Below are 16,639 nucleotides of genomic sequence, written 5' to 3'. Positions count from 1 at the left end.
ACGGTCACGCAGCCTTCACTCTTTTCAAGCAGCTCAAAAATATCCCAAAGTAACACTTTAAAAAAGACCTGGATCTATCTAGTTTTCTAACTGAAAAGCAAAGGCATAAGGCCAGCAATCCTTTTCTAAGAAGACCGTGCAATTACATTGTTAGAGACAGACAAACCACCTAAAACTCATTTTCTCATGTTTCCTATAAGCTTTCCTTTTCTACCTAAGGTTCTAGAGCTGCTTTCCAAAGGATTGGAGGAAACTAAGAAGCCACAGCATAAGATTAAGGTCCAGCTATGGGTAACTAATTAATTAAATCACAGAATAAGAGCCAACAGCCAGCCAAGAGTCCCACAAATTGGAAGGACTTGTGCCATTCAGCTTTTGTTGCCTGACCTAGAAGGGGAAGGTAGGGGACAAAGTCTGCTGACAACACCCAGGTATGCAAAGCAAGGATGGAGTTGGACTCACCACGAAGAAACCTGATCAAGGACCTCATGAGGCTGAGTGGGCAGTCACAGAGCAGGATTTGAAATGGAATAACAGTACAGAGTTGAAGGGACCCTCAACATGCTTTTACCAATAGCTGGATGAGCAATTTTATTGCCACTTCCATCCCTCTTCCACCTGCAATAGACAACAATCAAGGGCATTCTTTGCTGTTTCTTGGCACACGGCTCTGGAAGAGGAACAGCAAGATGTGGGGCAAACACAGAGGAGAAAGATCCATTGTTGCGGGACACATTGATGGATCCTGTCTTGAAAGATCGCAGCCAAGGGCAAAACACTAAGCTATGAATACACCTCCACCAACTGCCTTTTCCTCAGCCAAAGGGTATTAAAGCTCCCCACAGCGCTGCAGCCTGATCTGTCTCTTAAGCAAAGTGTGAGACTACTTCTTTTGATACTGGCTTTGCTGCATTTTTCCGAAGCCCTTGAATCCTACTCAGAATGTTAGGAGCCCATACTGTGTTTCTTGCCACAAACCTGAGCCACTTACAAGTTAAAATGATGGCTGTGCATCTTATTGCCACCATCTGCTAACACTGAGGCCCCAACCTCATGACTGTTGAACACTCAGTAAAACGCTGCTACTTTATTTTTGAAGAGTTGACCTGGAATATAGTACAAGAGAAGTTCTTCAAGCCTGATAGCACTGACACACTCTAACAGAAGTGATAAACTGAAGATCATGTAGTAACTGTTTTTAATATTATGCAGAGGCAGTAGTCTGCATTTACTATCATCTAGTGATTTCTGTGTAGTTATACTGAAATTATACTGAGAAAGGCAAGATTTGAGTCTCTCTGGTGTGAAAAACAATGAGGAGGGGGGAAGTATTTATCTGGAGCTCAGTTCTCAAAGCCCACAGAGCATCTATGGGCAGTTTACACCAGTTCTGGCAGCACAGCCTAATTGTCAGTGTTCATGTCGCATATTTCTACTTCTATCTTCCTCTCTCTCTGCCATAAAATGGTATCAAGAGCCCTTTTAAGCACAAGCACAGTTTCAAGTGGATTTTAATGAGCTTGTCTGGGAGAAGGCTACACCAAGATTTAAAGTAAAATGGGACAAAAAAAGATAAAACATTTTAGATGAATTGGCTATTTCCTAAGAAGAACCCTTTTAGGTCATTCAGAGCTATATGTCAGTTCCTGTTAATTCAATTAATACTTTCAGCCAAAAGAAAGTTTAAAACATTTTAAGGAAAATAAATTGGTAAAGGAACGGACGGCGAAGCGGCTGAGGAGAGGTGGGGTTGGGAGGCTGTAAGTGGTGGGGGCTGGGGGGCGGGGCTACAAAGGGTGGGAACTGCGGGGGCGGGGCTTGGCAGGGATGGGTGGGGGCCTAGAGGGGTGGGTTGGGGTGGGCGGGGATTAAAGGCGCGGTCTCTCATATGGCCACGCCCCCTCTCAAACACCACCCTCTGATTGGCTGTGGCGGGCAGAGTGAGCAGGGGCCTGTGTAGGCGGGCTGGCGAGGGGCGGGGCCTGCAGGGGGCGGGGTTGGCCCGGGGCGGGACCTGCATGCGGGACCCGGGACGCGCCGGACGAGGGGAGGCTGCCTGCGGGCTGCTGGTGAATTGACAACCCTCTCGTCTCTAACAGAGAGCCCGGCGCGGAGCAGCGATGCACCCGCTGCTGGACCTGCTCCTGGTGCTGGCCACGCTCCTCTACTCGTACCTGGAGGCCCTCGCGAAGCTGTTCGTCCCCGCGCGGAGGAAGCCCGTGAACGGGGAGCTCGTACTCATCACGGGCGCCGCGCACGGCGTGGGGAGAGCGACCGCGCTCGAGTTCGCCCGGCGCCGCAGCCGCCTGGTGCTGTGGGACATCAACCAGGTACCTGCCCCGCAGCGGGGGCTTGTAGCCCATCCCAGCCCTGCCTATGGCAGCCGCGCCCGCGGGCTGATGGCAAAGGTGATCCGAAGAATGGAGCATGAGGACAGCCTAAGAGAGTTTGGGTTGTTCAGCGTGGAGAAGGGATTCTCCAGGAAGACCTTATAGCGACCTTCCAGTACCTGAAGGGGGCTACAGGAAAGCCGAAGAGGGACTTTTTACAAGGGCGTGTAGGGACAGGACAAAGGGGAGTGGCTTTAAGTTGGAGAAGGAAAGATTTACACTAGACATAAGGAAGAAATTCTTCACGATGAGGGTGGTGAGGCACTGGAACAGGTTGCCTAGGGGAGATGTGGATGCCACATCCCTGGAGGTGTTCAGGGCTGGGTTGGATGGTGCCTTGAGCAGCCTGGTCTGGTGGCACATGCCCATGGCAGGGGGGTTGGAACTAGATGATCTTTAAAGTCCCTTCCAACCCAAACCCTTCTATGATTCTGTGAAACCTGTCCTGCGGAGGAGCAGGCTGACCTTCTGCTCAGTCTCCAGCCTCAGGTTTATTGTGTGTGTTGCTGGCAGGTGGGTCTCTGCACTGATACATCAATGGGCATCACTGAGCAGGGTACAGAGATGCTGGGGAGCCACATGTCGGAAAGGTTTCTGACACAGAGGATCAGAAACTGCAGAGGAGCTCACCGTATCATTCTGAAGCTGCCACAAAACCCAACCCAATACAAACTAAGCTCCCAAGCCTTGCCTTGCATAAGAGGATCTGTAAACAGGGAGAATATTGTGTAATATTTTCAGTGTCCGTTCATGCTCCTTGGCGGCTGAGATCATCTTTGTGTATGCTTGTGTTCAAGTACCAGTTCTTCAAAAAGGTGTGACTTGGGGCAGGGGCAGAGGAGAGGGTGGACCATGTCACAAGTCTGACTGCTGCTGCCAAGTAGAGCATTGTCCATGTTGGATGGAGTGGAGGAAGAAGGAAGACACTGAGCTTAATAACAAAGGAATGGCCTCTACTGCTGCAAAATGTACTGTAATGATGGAGATAAGCAGGCAATGAAGTACATTGCAAAAGTTACAGAGCAGGAGTTGCAGAAGCAGAACAAATCTTCAGCCTCTAACAGGCCTGTGGTGGTGCCCAAACAGGAACACATGAGCAAGCGGTATAGTTGCTCATGCCCATTTCTCTTTTCTGGCTCTTACAGCACGGCATTGAGGACACGGCAGCAGAATGCAAACGGCTGGGAGCCACTGTTCACACCTTTGTGGTGGACTGCAGCAAAAGGGAGGAAATCTACAGCACTGCGGACAAGGTAGGGGAGCAGGGGCATGTGCAAAGGCTTACCCAAATATGCTTGATTTGCAGAAAAGTCAGGGAAACAAGAGGACAGTTGTACCCAAATCATACAGGCTCTCGGAATCTCCCCACTTCTTGCCTCTTTCTGTGCAGAGAGTGAAGTAACACTTCCAAGATCATAGCGAGCTTCAATCTCTTTTGCGTGGCTCTGGCATATCACAGCATGTTGCCAGGTTTGCTCTTTAAGCTTCCAGGCCCCAAAGGAACTTCTGCATTTTAGTTTCCTGAACAGCACAGAGACAACACTGGCGACATAAGAAACATTGTATTGGGAAAACCAGCAGCTGTAATGTATCTGGACTTCTGTAAAGCTTTTGACATGGTCCTACACAACATCCTTCTCTCTAAATTGAAAAGATATGTATTTAATGGTTGGACTGTTCAGTGGATAAGAAATTGGCTGGATGGTCATATTCAGAGAGTAGTGGCCAATGGCTCGTCAATGTCCCCGATCGAGATACGTGACAAGTGGTGTCCCTCAGGGGTCAGTACTGGAGCCAATGCTGTTTAATACCTTCATCAATGATATAGACAGCGAGATCAAGTGCACCCTTAACAAGTTTCTGAATGACACCAAGCTGAGTGGTGCAGTTGCCACACCGGATGATGGGATGTCATCCAGAGAGACCTGGACAAGCTGGAGTATTGTGTCCAGTTCTGGAATACTCAACATAAGAGGGTCCAGGGGAGGGCTACAAAGATGATCGGAAAGCTGGAGCACTTCCTGTATGAGGACAGGCTGAGAGAGTTGGGGTTGTTCAGCCTGGAGAAGAGAAGGCTCCAAGGAGACCTTATAGTGACCTTCCAGTAACTGAAGGGGCCCTATAAGAAAGCTGGGGAGGGACTTTTTACAAAGACATGTAGTGACAGGACTAATGAGAATGGCTTTAAATTGGAGAGGGGAAGATTTAGACTGGACATAAGGAGGAAATTCTTCACGATGAGGGTGGCGAGGCACTGGAACAGGCTGACCAGGAAAGTTGTGGCTGCCCCATCCCTGGGGGTGTTCAAGGCCAGGTTGGATGAGGCCTTGAGCAGCCTGGTCTTGTAGGAGGTGTCCCAGCCCATTGCAGGAGGGGGCTGGAATTAGATGATCTTTAAGGTCCCTTCCAACTCAAACCATTCTATGATTCTGTGATGGTGAGGGATATGGTCCAGCTGGCGCAAAACACTCTGTATGACTGTAGCCCCAACTGTGACTACACAGAGCATGCTATGTCTGTGGACAATGTGTGGAAAACTATAAAAATTGGCAGTAAGTAGTAGAGAAGCATCAGATCTAAACCAGATTTCATGGTACTACTGCACAGTTCCTACCACAATCTTCCTCTCCTTAAAAGAAACATTAAGTATTAAATTAATCATTGCTCATCTTCCGCAGCCTTGCATTTTTTGTTTGTAATGAATGACACACACCTTTCTCGTTTTTTTCTGTCCAAAAGGTGAAAAAGGATGTTGGAGATGTCTCCATTCTGGTGAATAATGCTGGTGTGATTACAGCTGCCGACCTTCTCTCGACACAGGACCACCAGATTGAAAAAATGTTTGAGGTCAACATTCTTGCTCATATGTGGGTAAGGGCCACAAACATCTTTAAACCTATGTGTTTGGAGAGTGTTGTTGAGGAGGCACGTTTAGACTAATGCACGGAAATGCCTGGCCCCTCCATGGCTGCACATACCAACCCGGTCAGTTTCCCTGGGCACTCTTCACCTCGTGGCTCTACCTTGCAGTGTCACAGCCTTCCCTCCTTCTTCCTTGAGCTACTCCCGAGCCTCTCTCACATCAATCCAGAGTCCCTGCATGATTTGTACCTCTCTTATCTCTCTGCAGATTCTCTTCTAGCTTTCTTCCAGCAGTCAGGGTTGATGTGACACAGCCAGGCCCTGTCCGAGTTGAGCCTTAGGTCCTCGGCACCCTGCACTGATGCCTGGGCCAAGGAAGCTGCCAGCTGGGCTCACAGAGTGGGAGGGTTTCTGCTGTTATGGACTTGTTGTTTGTGGTGGAAGAAGAGAGGTGCTACAGATAGATGAGCGCTTTATTGTACATGCTGGGCTGAGACACTGGTAGCGCTGCCACCAACACCTGAAACCAAAAAAGCAGCACAGGAAAGATGAGAGAATCAGCTCCTGTTTGTAGCTGACTTCTTGAAATGTTCCCATTTGGAAGAAAAGGTTGCCACTTGTGCCAGCTGAATGGAGAATGAGTATCTCTGTGGCTTTCAGAACCTGAGCTGCTGTGCAGCACATCCTATTAGCACTAACATTAGTCACTTGATTAATGACAGTCAGAGTCAGTGCCGAATATGCCTAAGAAAACTTTGTTCTTTTCCTTCTTCTCCCCTCCATTATTGCTTCTTGGCTTAAATGACTTTCAAGACCACAAGAGCTTTTCTGCCAACCATGATGAACAACAACCACGGCCACATTGTCACGGTGGCTTCAGCAGCAGGTCATTTTGTGCTTTCTTTCATGGTGGCTTATTGGTAAGTGATGTTAAAATCAGCTGTCTTCGTTACTTTCCTTTTTAATTGCATCTTCTCCATCAGCAAGTACCAAAATAATCCTCCCACTGAATACGGCATGTCCAGAGGACAGTGCTAAAGAGTAAAAAAGCACAACAGCCAGCACTTAAGGATGCCTACAGGTTCACAGCGGTTTGCATATTAGCTCTGACTGAATCAGGAGCAGTGCTGGTATGAAGGAAAGGTCGTGTGACACATCAGCTATTGAAAGCTTCTATTTTCCCTCCCTCGCCAATCCAGATGTTTGCTTAGGAAAAAGAAGGTATCCTCTTCCCATTGACTTCTGAGAAAGTAGAGCTCCTGAGAGTTGTTGTAGTGTTGTCAAGTAAATGGTGAAAGAGTAGCCTTTGATCCTCCCACCCTTGTGGCAGCAACTGTAGGGTATAGAAATACTTCTACCATCATGAAATAAAAGTGCTTTTCAACTGCTGAATTACCTTTCAGAAGGTAAAAACACGATATTACTTACTGTGTTGTGAGCAACCTAGCTGATGCAACTGAGAGGTCAGCGTCCACTGACTGATGCACACTAGTTAGCATTTTCTAAGAATTCTGGACATTCACCTGTCTGTTCAACACTAAGACAACTTTTTCTGAAAGACACTCACGCTGCATTCCACAATTGCTCTTCCAGGCAGCAATATCTAATCCAGCGCTGCAGTCCAGCTAAGGGAAAGTTAGCATTAGTTTCTGCCCTCTCTCTCAGCTGTATCACAATTTATTTGCCTCCTATTCAGTACTGCCTGATCTTTTAAGCCGCTTTGCTTTGTAGAAAGCTACAAGTAGTATTTCTGCCTTCTCATCTGTGCTTTTTCCCCTCCTGCAGTTCAAGCAAGTTTGCTGCAGTTGGATTTCATAAAGCTCTGACAGAGGAGCTGTCTACCCTGGGAATGGATGGAATAAAAACTACTTGTGTGTGTCCGGTTTTTATAAACACTGGATTTGTCAAAAACCCCAGTACAAGGTAACTATCAAAACTCTGCCTTCCCGTCCTTCCTTCATAGTGCCATCAAGGCACTATGTGTTACTCCCAGCGTTAGGCCTTCTATTCCATCTGACTATAGAATACCAGAGAGAAACTCATATGGCACTGACTAAAGAGATTCTGCACTGTTGTTTAACACACGTAATGATTGCATTTGAATTACCCGAGTTTGTGCATATGTGGAGTGCCCTCCATCAGCCCGTACGACCCCTGTTTTACCACTGTGCCTCTTACATGTATGCTTTCCTATGCAGGCTTGGAAAGGTTTTGGAGCCTGAAGAAGTTGCAGAGGCCCTGATGGAAGGCATACTGACCAACCAGAAAATGGTTTTTGTTCCATCAAATCAACGCATTGCCTTGCTTATTGAAAAGTAAGTCAGAACCAAACCAAACCAAACCACAACAAAACAAAACAAACAAACTCCACACGTATAACATATAACTTGCTGAATCAACATCCTTCAAGATTCTAACATCTTATTCAAGGCTAAGTTTTATTTTAGGATACCTCACAAATTAACCAAATAGTGTAGTCCTTCTTTCTAATGACAGTAACAAAAAACATCCACAGAAAGATTTTTTTGAATCCTCTCATAGGTCCGCTTTCTACAGCTAAATGTTTTCAGTGGAGAAGTCAGCCGCTCTGCAGGCTGATAGGGAAGGAGGAGAGAAGAAGAGAAGACTTTTTCTTCATTAAGCGCTATTTCCCTTTTGCCTGCAAACAACATTTTCTCTGAAACAGCAGACTGGGAGAAGTTCCAGGCAGAGCTGAAGGTTTGCTGCTTATTAGTATTTGTTTCTTTGTGTCAAGACCGAAGACTGAGGCCACAGAGGCTGGGAAAATTGCTTCAAAAGGGCTCTATTTCCTTCACTGTGCCATGTAAACCAAGATTTGTGCTCTCACACATCTTTAATATCCAGTCTAGCTGTTCTGAGGAGGTGTTTTCAGCAGAGCTCAGGTTTCAAACCAGAACTAACATCAGAACAACTAAGTTAACTTTTCAGTTTACTTCTACAGTATCTGAGGAAACATTTGGTAATTTGTGAAAGCCAGCAAACTTGGGTCGAACTCCAAATTTCTTTTTATGAGAAAGTGTAAAGATGTTCAGGATTTTTTTTCATTCTGCAAGAATTCCCAAAACCAGGCAAGGTTTTGAAAGAAAAGAGAAAGCAAATGCACGTCTGTGTTCAGTATTAAAACTTCCTGGACCCTGGAAGCAATATTCCAACCTAAATTATGTCCATTACATATCTGTCCTGGAATTGTAATAAAACGAAATGGGTGGGATTGGAATTAAAAGTGGTCAAGAGACTGATGAGGGCTATATATTCTTTGGAAATAACACCCGGTCTAAGCCTTGGTCTCAGTTCACGTGTGTGCATGCATTCTGCTCCAGACCAACTCTTCCCTCACCTGCAGTGCCATTTTTTGCCATAATGTAACTTTCTTATCCTACACTTAATGTCATGCTATTATCTCTTTCAGGTTGTTTCCAGAACGTGCCTTGGCTGTTCTGAAGAAACTGACCGACGTCAAATTTGATGCAGTCGTTGGGCAGAGAAGCACCCAGTGAAAAGCTAAAACTGATTCTCATTTCCCCATGGCAAAAGTGAAAACAGAACTTGTGCTGAGTGCAGTTCAGCTGGTTTGATTCAGCGCAGAACCAAGATAAATCTTCCAGGCCACCATTTCCAAGCACACCTAAGGGTTTACCCCACACTTTCAGCAGGGACAATCCTGCATAACATGGGATGTTAACAAAGCAGAGATACATATCTAGAAGTCTAAAAGTCTGCATTGGCTGTATGTCACATCGCCTCTATATGCTAGTGCATATGGGAATTCCCTCAAACCCTGTCTTTGGGACAGCACAGCTATGTACATGAGTACAGAGACCTTGCCTGAGAATATATTAATCTGGACTCATCCCTGAGCAAAAGTATCTTGCAAGAAGTACTTTATAGAGAAAGTGGGTGGCCTGATTCACCTCAATTTATCTTTTTAAATTTAAAAATGTGCTTAACGTGCACTGAATTTCATGTCCTTTTGTAGTGAGTACCTGAAATAATACAGGCCTATACGTAATGTAATACCTAGAATTGCATCAATTATTAATTTTGCACTAGCACAATCAACATGCCTTATTCTGAATGAATACATTTCTTTAACACAGAAGTGACTCTCAGCAGCTAAAGTTATAACCAGGTCTTAGAGGTGCATTTAAGACATGGTGTAAAGTAATACAGCCTTTCCCCATATCATTTCTCACACTGCTCATCTGTGTGAGTCACAATCTCCTCATTCCCAGACACATTTAAAACACCTTCCTATGAAAACAGTGCAGTATTTTTCTACAAATCACTGGGTGCCCTCCTGCATTTCAAGCATGCTAGAGAATGTGTTTTATTCCATGAGGATGCAGACCAAGTTGGACTGCTATTGTTCTTACGATCAAACCTAATGATAATTCTGCAGTCTGCATCGGTATTCATGTTAGACTTGTGTGTTCAAGAAAACAGTGAAGTTATATTGAGCCAGGAAAGCCTTAATTCACGTGCAGTGAGTGAGTTTATGTTGAAGTCCACGAGGCTTCTGCACCTATATACAATACAAATGAAGGCCTGAATTCCTGTGAACTGCTGAACACATCTTCATTTTGACTAATTAATCCATTCATCACAGCACAGTTACACCTATACAAACAGTGGATAACACGTATCTCCGCATACCTCTTTTCTTTCTGTCTCTTCAAACACCTGTACCAGACTAAGGGTTTATGTATTACATTCCTCTGAAATGCTGCCACACTGACTGGAGAAGATGCTGCAGCAGCAACATCCCTGTGTGATCCCACACTTCGCTTTCCCAACCCTGTTCTTCCCTTTTCCATGTGCAGGGGAACTGTGAAGCAGGGATTCTTGGCATGGGGAGGCACACCAGGTGCCATCGGTGGGAGTGAGGTAGGCGTTGCAGATGCCGCAATGGTGAAAGGGTCAACCAGCGTCTGCTGACCACCGGGCTGCAGTGACAAGACAGGTGCCTGGTCACACTGAGAAGCCACATCAGATGAGCAAGGTACAGGGCCAAGCCTGGCACACTGACAGCACAGCCCATGCGAGGGCCAGGTGCCAGGCAGGGGGTGCATGGAGGAAGGCTCCAGATGAACCAACTTGACCTGGAGGTTAAACCCCCAAAGGTCTTTGGCCTGAGGTACAAGACAGCAGTGCCTGATGACACAGGTCAGAGACCTCTTCAGAGCACAAGTTATCTTTCCATGTACTTGTGCAACTCCCAACTGGCACTTGCTGGCTCACAGCCATCAGAGGGAGGCCTGAACATGCTGTTGCCCTTGGCACAGCTAGAAATGAATGGCTTCCACTAGAAAGCTTACCCAAGCATTTCATGTCATTCTGTAAACTGAGGTTCTTCAGAAAAGAGAGAGCCCTCATCATCCAGCTCCCCCTGCTCTTTGGTGGCAACAGGTAGCACTTGTGGTGCCAACAGCCTAAATAACACAAAAATTATTTCCTGTAACAGGACATTCAGGGTGTGTCAAAGCACAAGTTCCCAGCTTAGGAACTTTTGCTTCACAGTACAAGGTTCCTGTACCCAAGAAAGGAGAAAAGGGAAAAAAAAAAAAAAAAAAAAAAAAAGAAGGGTTTCTTTTTTAAGGGAATGAAAAAAAACCCCCAGAAAATTAAAAGCCAATTAAGAATTATTAGACATGGGTTGTATTTAAAAGTAAGACCCTTCGAGGCCCAATATTTAAGAGAAGCATGGTTTAGTCCTGAAAGACTCCAACTGGGATGCATTTTCAGCAAGTTATTTTGTTTTCCCTGCTTCAGAGGCATCCCCTGCATTTGAGAACAGTGATCTAATATGTTTGCTCCACACTGAAAAGAGTTATTTGTTTTGTACTGATTCTGCTTTTATTTGAGCTACATATTAAGCTCTTGGTAAGAGGGCAAGCCTGTCAGAACTGAGAGCCACTTTTATCTTGCCACGTACTCGTGCAACTCCCGACTGACACTTGCTGGTTCACAGTCATCAGAGGGAGTCCTGAACACACTGCTGCCCTTGGCACACCTAGAAATGTGTGGCTTCTGGTAGAATCTGTCCCACTCACTGAAGCATTTCATGTTGCTCTGTAAACTGAGGTCCTTCAGAAAAGAGAGAGCCCTTATCATCCAGCTCCTCCTGCTCTTTGGTGGCAACAGTCAGTTGTGCTGCCAACAGCAGCACAATGACACAAAAATGGTTTCTTTTTCCTCCTGTAACATTCATGTAACAGGACATTCAGGGTGTGTCAAAGCAGAAGTTCCCAGCTCAGGAACGTTTGCTTCACAGTACAAGGTTCCTGTACCCAAGAAAGGAAAAAAAAAAAAAAAGAGGACCCAAAGTCTGGTCATTATGGGTCCCTAGCAGGACTCTGTGGAAGCAAGCTTCATACAGCCACCTACAGGGAAGTCCCAGATTTGAAGAGCAGCATCTCACGTCCTGCCTTTGGGCTCCTTATGAGTCCGGTTAGTGACTCTGGCCTCGGGCTCTGCCTCCCTCTGAGGTGTCTCTTGGAGTTGGTGCTTCCCTGCCCCAGCTGCCTCCTCAGCCTTGGCCACAGCACTGACCGGAGCCCCACGCCAGGAAAATGACAGCACAGCTGAGCCACGCAATTAGGGTCTGGCCCAAATGCCAATGTGTTAATTAAGAACAGAATCAAGTTCCAAGAGGCAAGTAGGAAGTGCCTAGCTCTGAGTCTCTCTGCTGGAGCTGACCCAGTTTCCCACGGAGAAGATGAACAATGGTGCAGCCAAAACCCCAGGACAGAAAAAATCCTTTTCAACAACACTAACCTTAACTGGAGACTGATTTTGGTCAGAGGACAAACGGTCACGCAGCCTTCACTCTTTTCAAGCAGCTCAAAAATATCCCAAAGTAACACTTTAAAAAAGACCTGGATCTATCTAGTTTTCTAACTGAAAAGCAAAGGCATAAGGCCAGCAATCCTTTTCTAAGAAGACCGTGCAATTACATTGTTAGAGACAGACAAACCACCTAAAACTCATTTTCTCATGTTTCCTATAAGCTTTCCTTTTCTACCTAAGGTTCTAGAGCTGCTTTCCAAAGGATTGGAGGAAACTAAGAAGCCACAGCATAAGATTAAGGTCCAGCTATGGGTAACTAATTAATTAAATCACAGAATAAGAGCCAACAGCCAGCCAAGAGTCCCACAAATTGGAAGGACTTGTGCCATTCAGCTTTTGTTGCCTGACCTAGAAGGGGAAGGTAGGGGACAAAGTCTGCTGACAACACCCAGGTATGCAAAGCAAGGATGGAGTTGGACTCACCACGAAGAAACCTGATCAAGGACCTCATGAGGCTGAGTGGGCAGTCACAGAGCAGGATTTGAAATGGAATAACAGTACAGAGTTGAAGGGACCCTCAACATGCTTTTACCAATAGCTGGATGAGCAATTTTATTGCCACTTCCATCCCTCTTCCACCTGCAATAGACAACAATCAAGGGCATTCTTTGCTGTTTCTTGGCACACGGCTCTGGAAGAGGAACAGCAAGATGTGGGGCAAACACAGAGGAGAAAGATCCATTGTTGCGGGACACATTGATGGATCCTGTCTTGAAAGATCGCAGCCAAGGGCAAAACACTAAGCTATGAATACACCTCCACCAACTGCCTTTTCCTCAGCCAAAGGGTATTAAAGCTCCCCACAGCGCTGCAGCCTGATCTGTCTCTTAAGCAAAGTGTGAGACTACTTCTTTTGATACTGGCTTTGCTGCATTTTTCCGAAGCCCTTGAATCCTACTCAGAATGTTAGGAGCCCATACTGTGTTTCTTGCCACAAACCTGAGCCACTTACAAGTTAAAATGATGGCTGTGCATCTTATTGCCACCATCTGCTAACACTGAGGCCCCAACCTCATGACTGTTGAACACTCAGTAAAACGCTGCTACTTTATTTTTGAAGAGTTGACCTGGAATATAGTACAAGAGAAGTTCTTCAAGCCTGATAGCACTGACACACTCTAACAGAAGTGATAAACTGAAGATCATGTAGTAACTGTTTTTAATATTATGCAGAGGCAGTAGTCTGCATTTACTATCATCTAGTGATTTCTGTGTAGTTATACTGAAATTATACTGAGAAAGGCAAGATTTGAGTCTCTCTGGTGTGAAAAACAATGAGGAGGGGGGAAGTATTTATCTGGAGCTCAGTTCTCAAAGCCCACAGAGCATCTATGGGCAGTTTACACCAGTTCTGGCAGCACAGCCTAATTGTCAGTGTTCATGTCGCATATTTCTACTTCTATCTTCCTCTCTCTCTGCCATAAAATGGTATCAAGAGCCCTTTTAAGCACAAGCACAGTTTCAAGTGGATTTTAATGAGCTTGTCTGGGAGAAGGCTACACCATGATTTAAAGTAAAATGGGACAAAAAAAGATAAAACATTTTAGATGAATTGGCTGTTTCCTAAGAAGAACCCTTTTAAGTCATTCAGAGCTATATGTCAGTTCCTGTTAATTCAATTAATACTTTCAGCCAAAAGAAAGCTTAAAACATTCTAAGGAAAATAAATTGGTAAAGGAAAATAAGTTGATTGAGGAAAATAAATTGAACTAAGTATTGTAGTTATTGAACTAAGCTCAATTTTACAGTGGAAAGTCAAATCAAACACAGATGGGTTGTTGAAGTTTTTTGTGTTGGTCTTTTTTTTGTTTTGTTCGTTTGTTTAATTAAGTCACCAAGACAAAATATGTGATTTTCAGGATTCAGATATGGAAAAGAAAATCTTTACTCTAGGATATGAAGATGCAGATTCTACTTCACAAATGCTCTGCATTTTGTACATACAAGCTAGTTGTTATACTATAGATCTCTGTTTGGCCAAGGAAGCTCTGTTTGGGCCACATGGCTAACACCAGCCACAGGACACATCAGGATCCCACTGTGCCAGCTTAAGCTGATACATTTGATAACTGTTTCCTATTTCATGAATTTTAAAAGAGCACAAGCGCAGTATGTAACCAATCTAGGGCCAGGAGTGGCTGTAGCCCACTTCATGCTCTTTCTCTTAAGAAGAAAGGAACAGATGAAAAGGAAGGAATGGCAGCATGTGCCAAACAGAGGTGTATTCTCCTTTAGCAGGATGACCTAAGTCACTCCAGGCCAATATATAAGAAAGGAATGGCACAGATTTTTTTCAGATAGTTATTTTTCAAGCCATGTGTTTCAATCTTGCCCTGTCACACACAGTACTGTCTTTACATCTGCAGCGTCAGAAGTCATGAAACTTATGGCACTCCATACACAGTAGCATTAAGCACAGATACTACCAAGTTCTTAAATACCTAATTTGTGCTGCAGACAACCAAATTCTAAAGTGTAATCCTCTAAAATTTAAAGGCAGTTTTAGATAATGTCTGTGATCTGCAATGCTGAGCTATCTCAGCACTAGTTTAAAAGCATTGAGAAAGAGATGGTTTCACATATATCGATAGCCCCATGCTGCTGTTTGGGAGCCTAGCAGTGGTATAGCTGTGTTAATGCAGCTGCGTAGTAACATGTTTGGAAAAAGGATTGTTCTTCAGCAGCTAACTCAAGGACCTCTGGATGATGACACAGCGCAAAATCTATACTCCATGCATGACACCTTCTTGGCAAGCAACAACTCTCTGGCATTCAGTTTCTATCTGAAGCCTCCTCAATGAAGGTGTTTATGCTCTTGTAGGGTCTCACCCTGTAGACATATCTGACACATACTGATTTATCTGAGGTTAGCAAACAGAGCCATGTTTACTCCACATCCCAAGATCCTTTCAACACAAGTATATGTCCTGTCTCTGAGCTGTCAGGTCATGATTTCTCTTTTGGACCAAGTGAATTTAATTTTATGACTCCTGAAGAATAACGCTGAAAAAACAAAACCAAAAAAAACCAAACAAAAACAAACATTTTTTTTTTAATTGTTACTATCAGGTAATAGAAATATTTTAAAATTAGTTTTTCAGAGGACACTTTTGTTCTCAAAGCATCCCTGCTTGATAAAATGTTTCTATCCATTGCTTGACTGGGCGCAACTGAAAAATATTTCTTAGTTTGTTAACGTTAATCCTGGATACAAGATGTATTAAAAATAGGCAGCAGAAAGATACATGATAATAAAGGTGAGTTTTAAGAAGCTGTTTTAATTTCTTGCATTTCTGTTTAATAAATCAGTCTTTGCAGCAAGGAGATAAAGTATCAAAGTCTTACAGATGCCTTAAAACCAACTAACCAACAACTGTCCAGCTTAGCAACTGTCCAGGTTGCATTCTTTTGTTGTAGATTCTTGTAAATGATCATTAATCTTGACATGAAACCTCCAATTCTGTAAGTTCTCCACTGCCTAACTGCAGACAGAGTCCAAAGCTTGGGAGCCTGAGGTCCCTTTCACTACTAATATGCATCATGCAGCATAGCATACACAGGCTAGTCTTCCGTGTTCTTAAATTTTTCTGCAGGGTTAAAGAGTTGGCTGAAAAGACTTAAATACATTAGGAGACTAATCAGATTTCCATTTCCTAAAACATAATTCTTGACTACTGCAATTTTATAAATATTATCTCCATTTTCTAGAAGACTTTTTCTTATTCTACAGCTACTAAACCAATGAGCCAGTCTAGTTTTTAACTCAGGTCCTCAAGAGAACCAAATCACACAAGTTATTTCATATTTACTACAGAACAGTGGAAAAGCGTTTACCAGAGCAGTCACAATGGATCACCAAGAATCCAACCTCAATGTGTCTCCCCGTTCAGGAAAAGGTAATCCCTTCTGTCACTGCAGACCACATACGTAAATCGCTGCTTGAAAGGACTTAGTAGATATATGTATGTGAGGGCAGGAAGGGGGCACTGTGCCAAAACCCTCAATGGCAGCAAAATTAAACAATGGCGTCTTTACTGAAGTCAATAGGAGCCTTTCTGGTGTATTCCAGGGCCGTTAGGTGAGAGCCACAATGCATTACAAGCAGTATCACTAACACTCAAAACTAGAAATAACAGCACAAAGGTGTTAGTTTCTCATTTAGAATAGCAGCCTACTCACTGAGCCTACTCTTTTACAGAACATATTGATGAGCTTGCTCCAGTTCCCAGCACTTGTCTCAGGAAGCTGAGAGGTAAGATTTCCTACAACTGCTTAAGTGTCCAGCTTTCATCCTGAAGAGAACCAATCTGGGAAAGTAAAGCAGCAGCCACACTGGACGTACAATGTAGAAACTATTCACTAGAACAATAAAAGCATGCACCACAATAGAAAGCAAAGAGAAAACTGCAAAACACAAAGCTCTCAGAAGCTCCTTCCCATCGGACCATAGGCTGTGTGCCTATGGTTCCTGAGGCCTACTGGGAAGCCCCTTTCTTAACCCTCTGACGAAGGGGTCTGCC

General features: G+C 44.5%; 1 protein-coding gene across 1 annotated transcript; it reads left to right on the top strand.

Annotated features, from left to right (window-relative positions):
* Positions 1-2,008: 2,008 nt before the first annotated feature.
* On the top strand, positions 2,009-10,689 carry LOC104058080 (estradiol 17-beta-dehydrogenase 11). Its single transcript, XM_054066195.1, has 7 exons — positions 2,009-2,330; positions 3,536-3,643; positions 5,130-5,261; positions 6,066-6,172; positions 7,038-7,175; positions 7,451-7,567; positions 8,683-10,689. The coding sequence occupies exons 1-7, from the start codon at positions 2,121-2,123 to the stop codon at positions 8,768-8,770; spliced, it is 900 nt and encodes a 299-aa protein (XP_053922170.1). The 5' UTR covers positions 2,009-2,120; the 3' UTR covers positions 8,771-10,689.
* The last annotated feature ends 5,950 nt before the right edge of the window (positions 10,690-16,639 follow it).

The sequence above is a fragment of the Cuculus canorus genome, chromosome 4 (assembly GCF_017976375.1).
Source record: "Cuculus canorus isolate bCucCan1 chromosome 4, bCucCan1.pri, whole genome shotgun sequence".
Taxonomy (NCBI): domain Eukaryota; kingdom Metazoa; phylum Chordata; class Aves; order Cuculiformes; family Cuculidae; genus Cuculus; species Cuculus canorus.
This window is presented reverse-complemented; position numbering and strand designations above follow the sequence as displayed.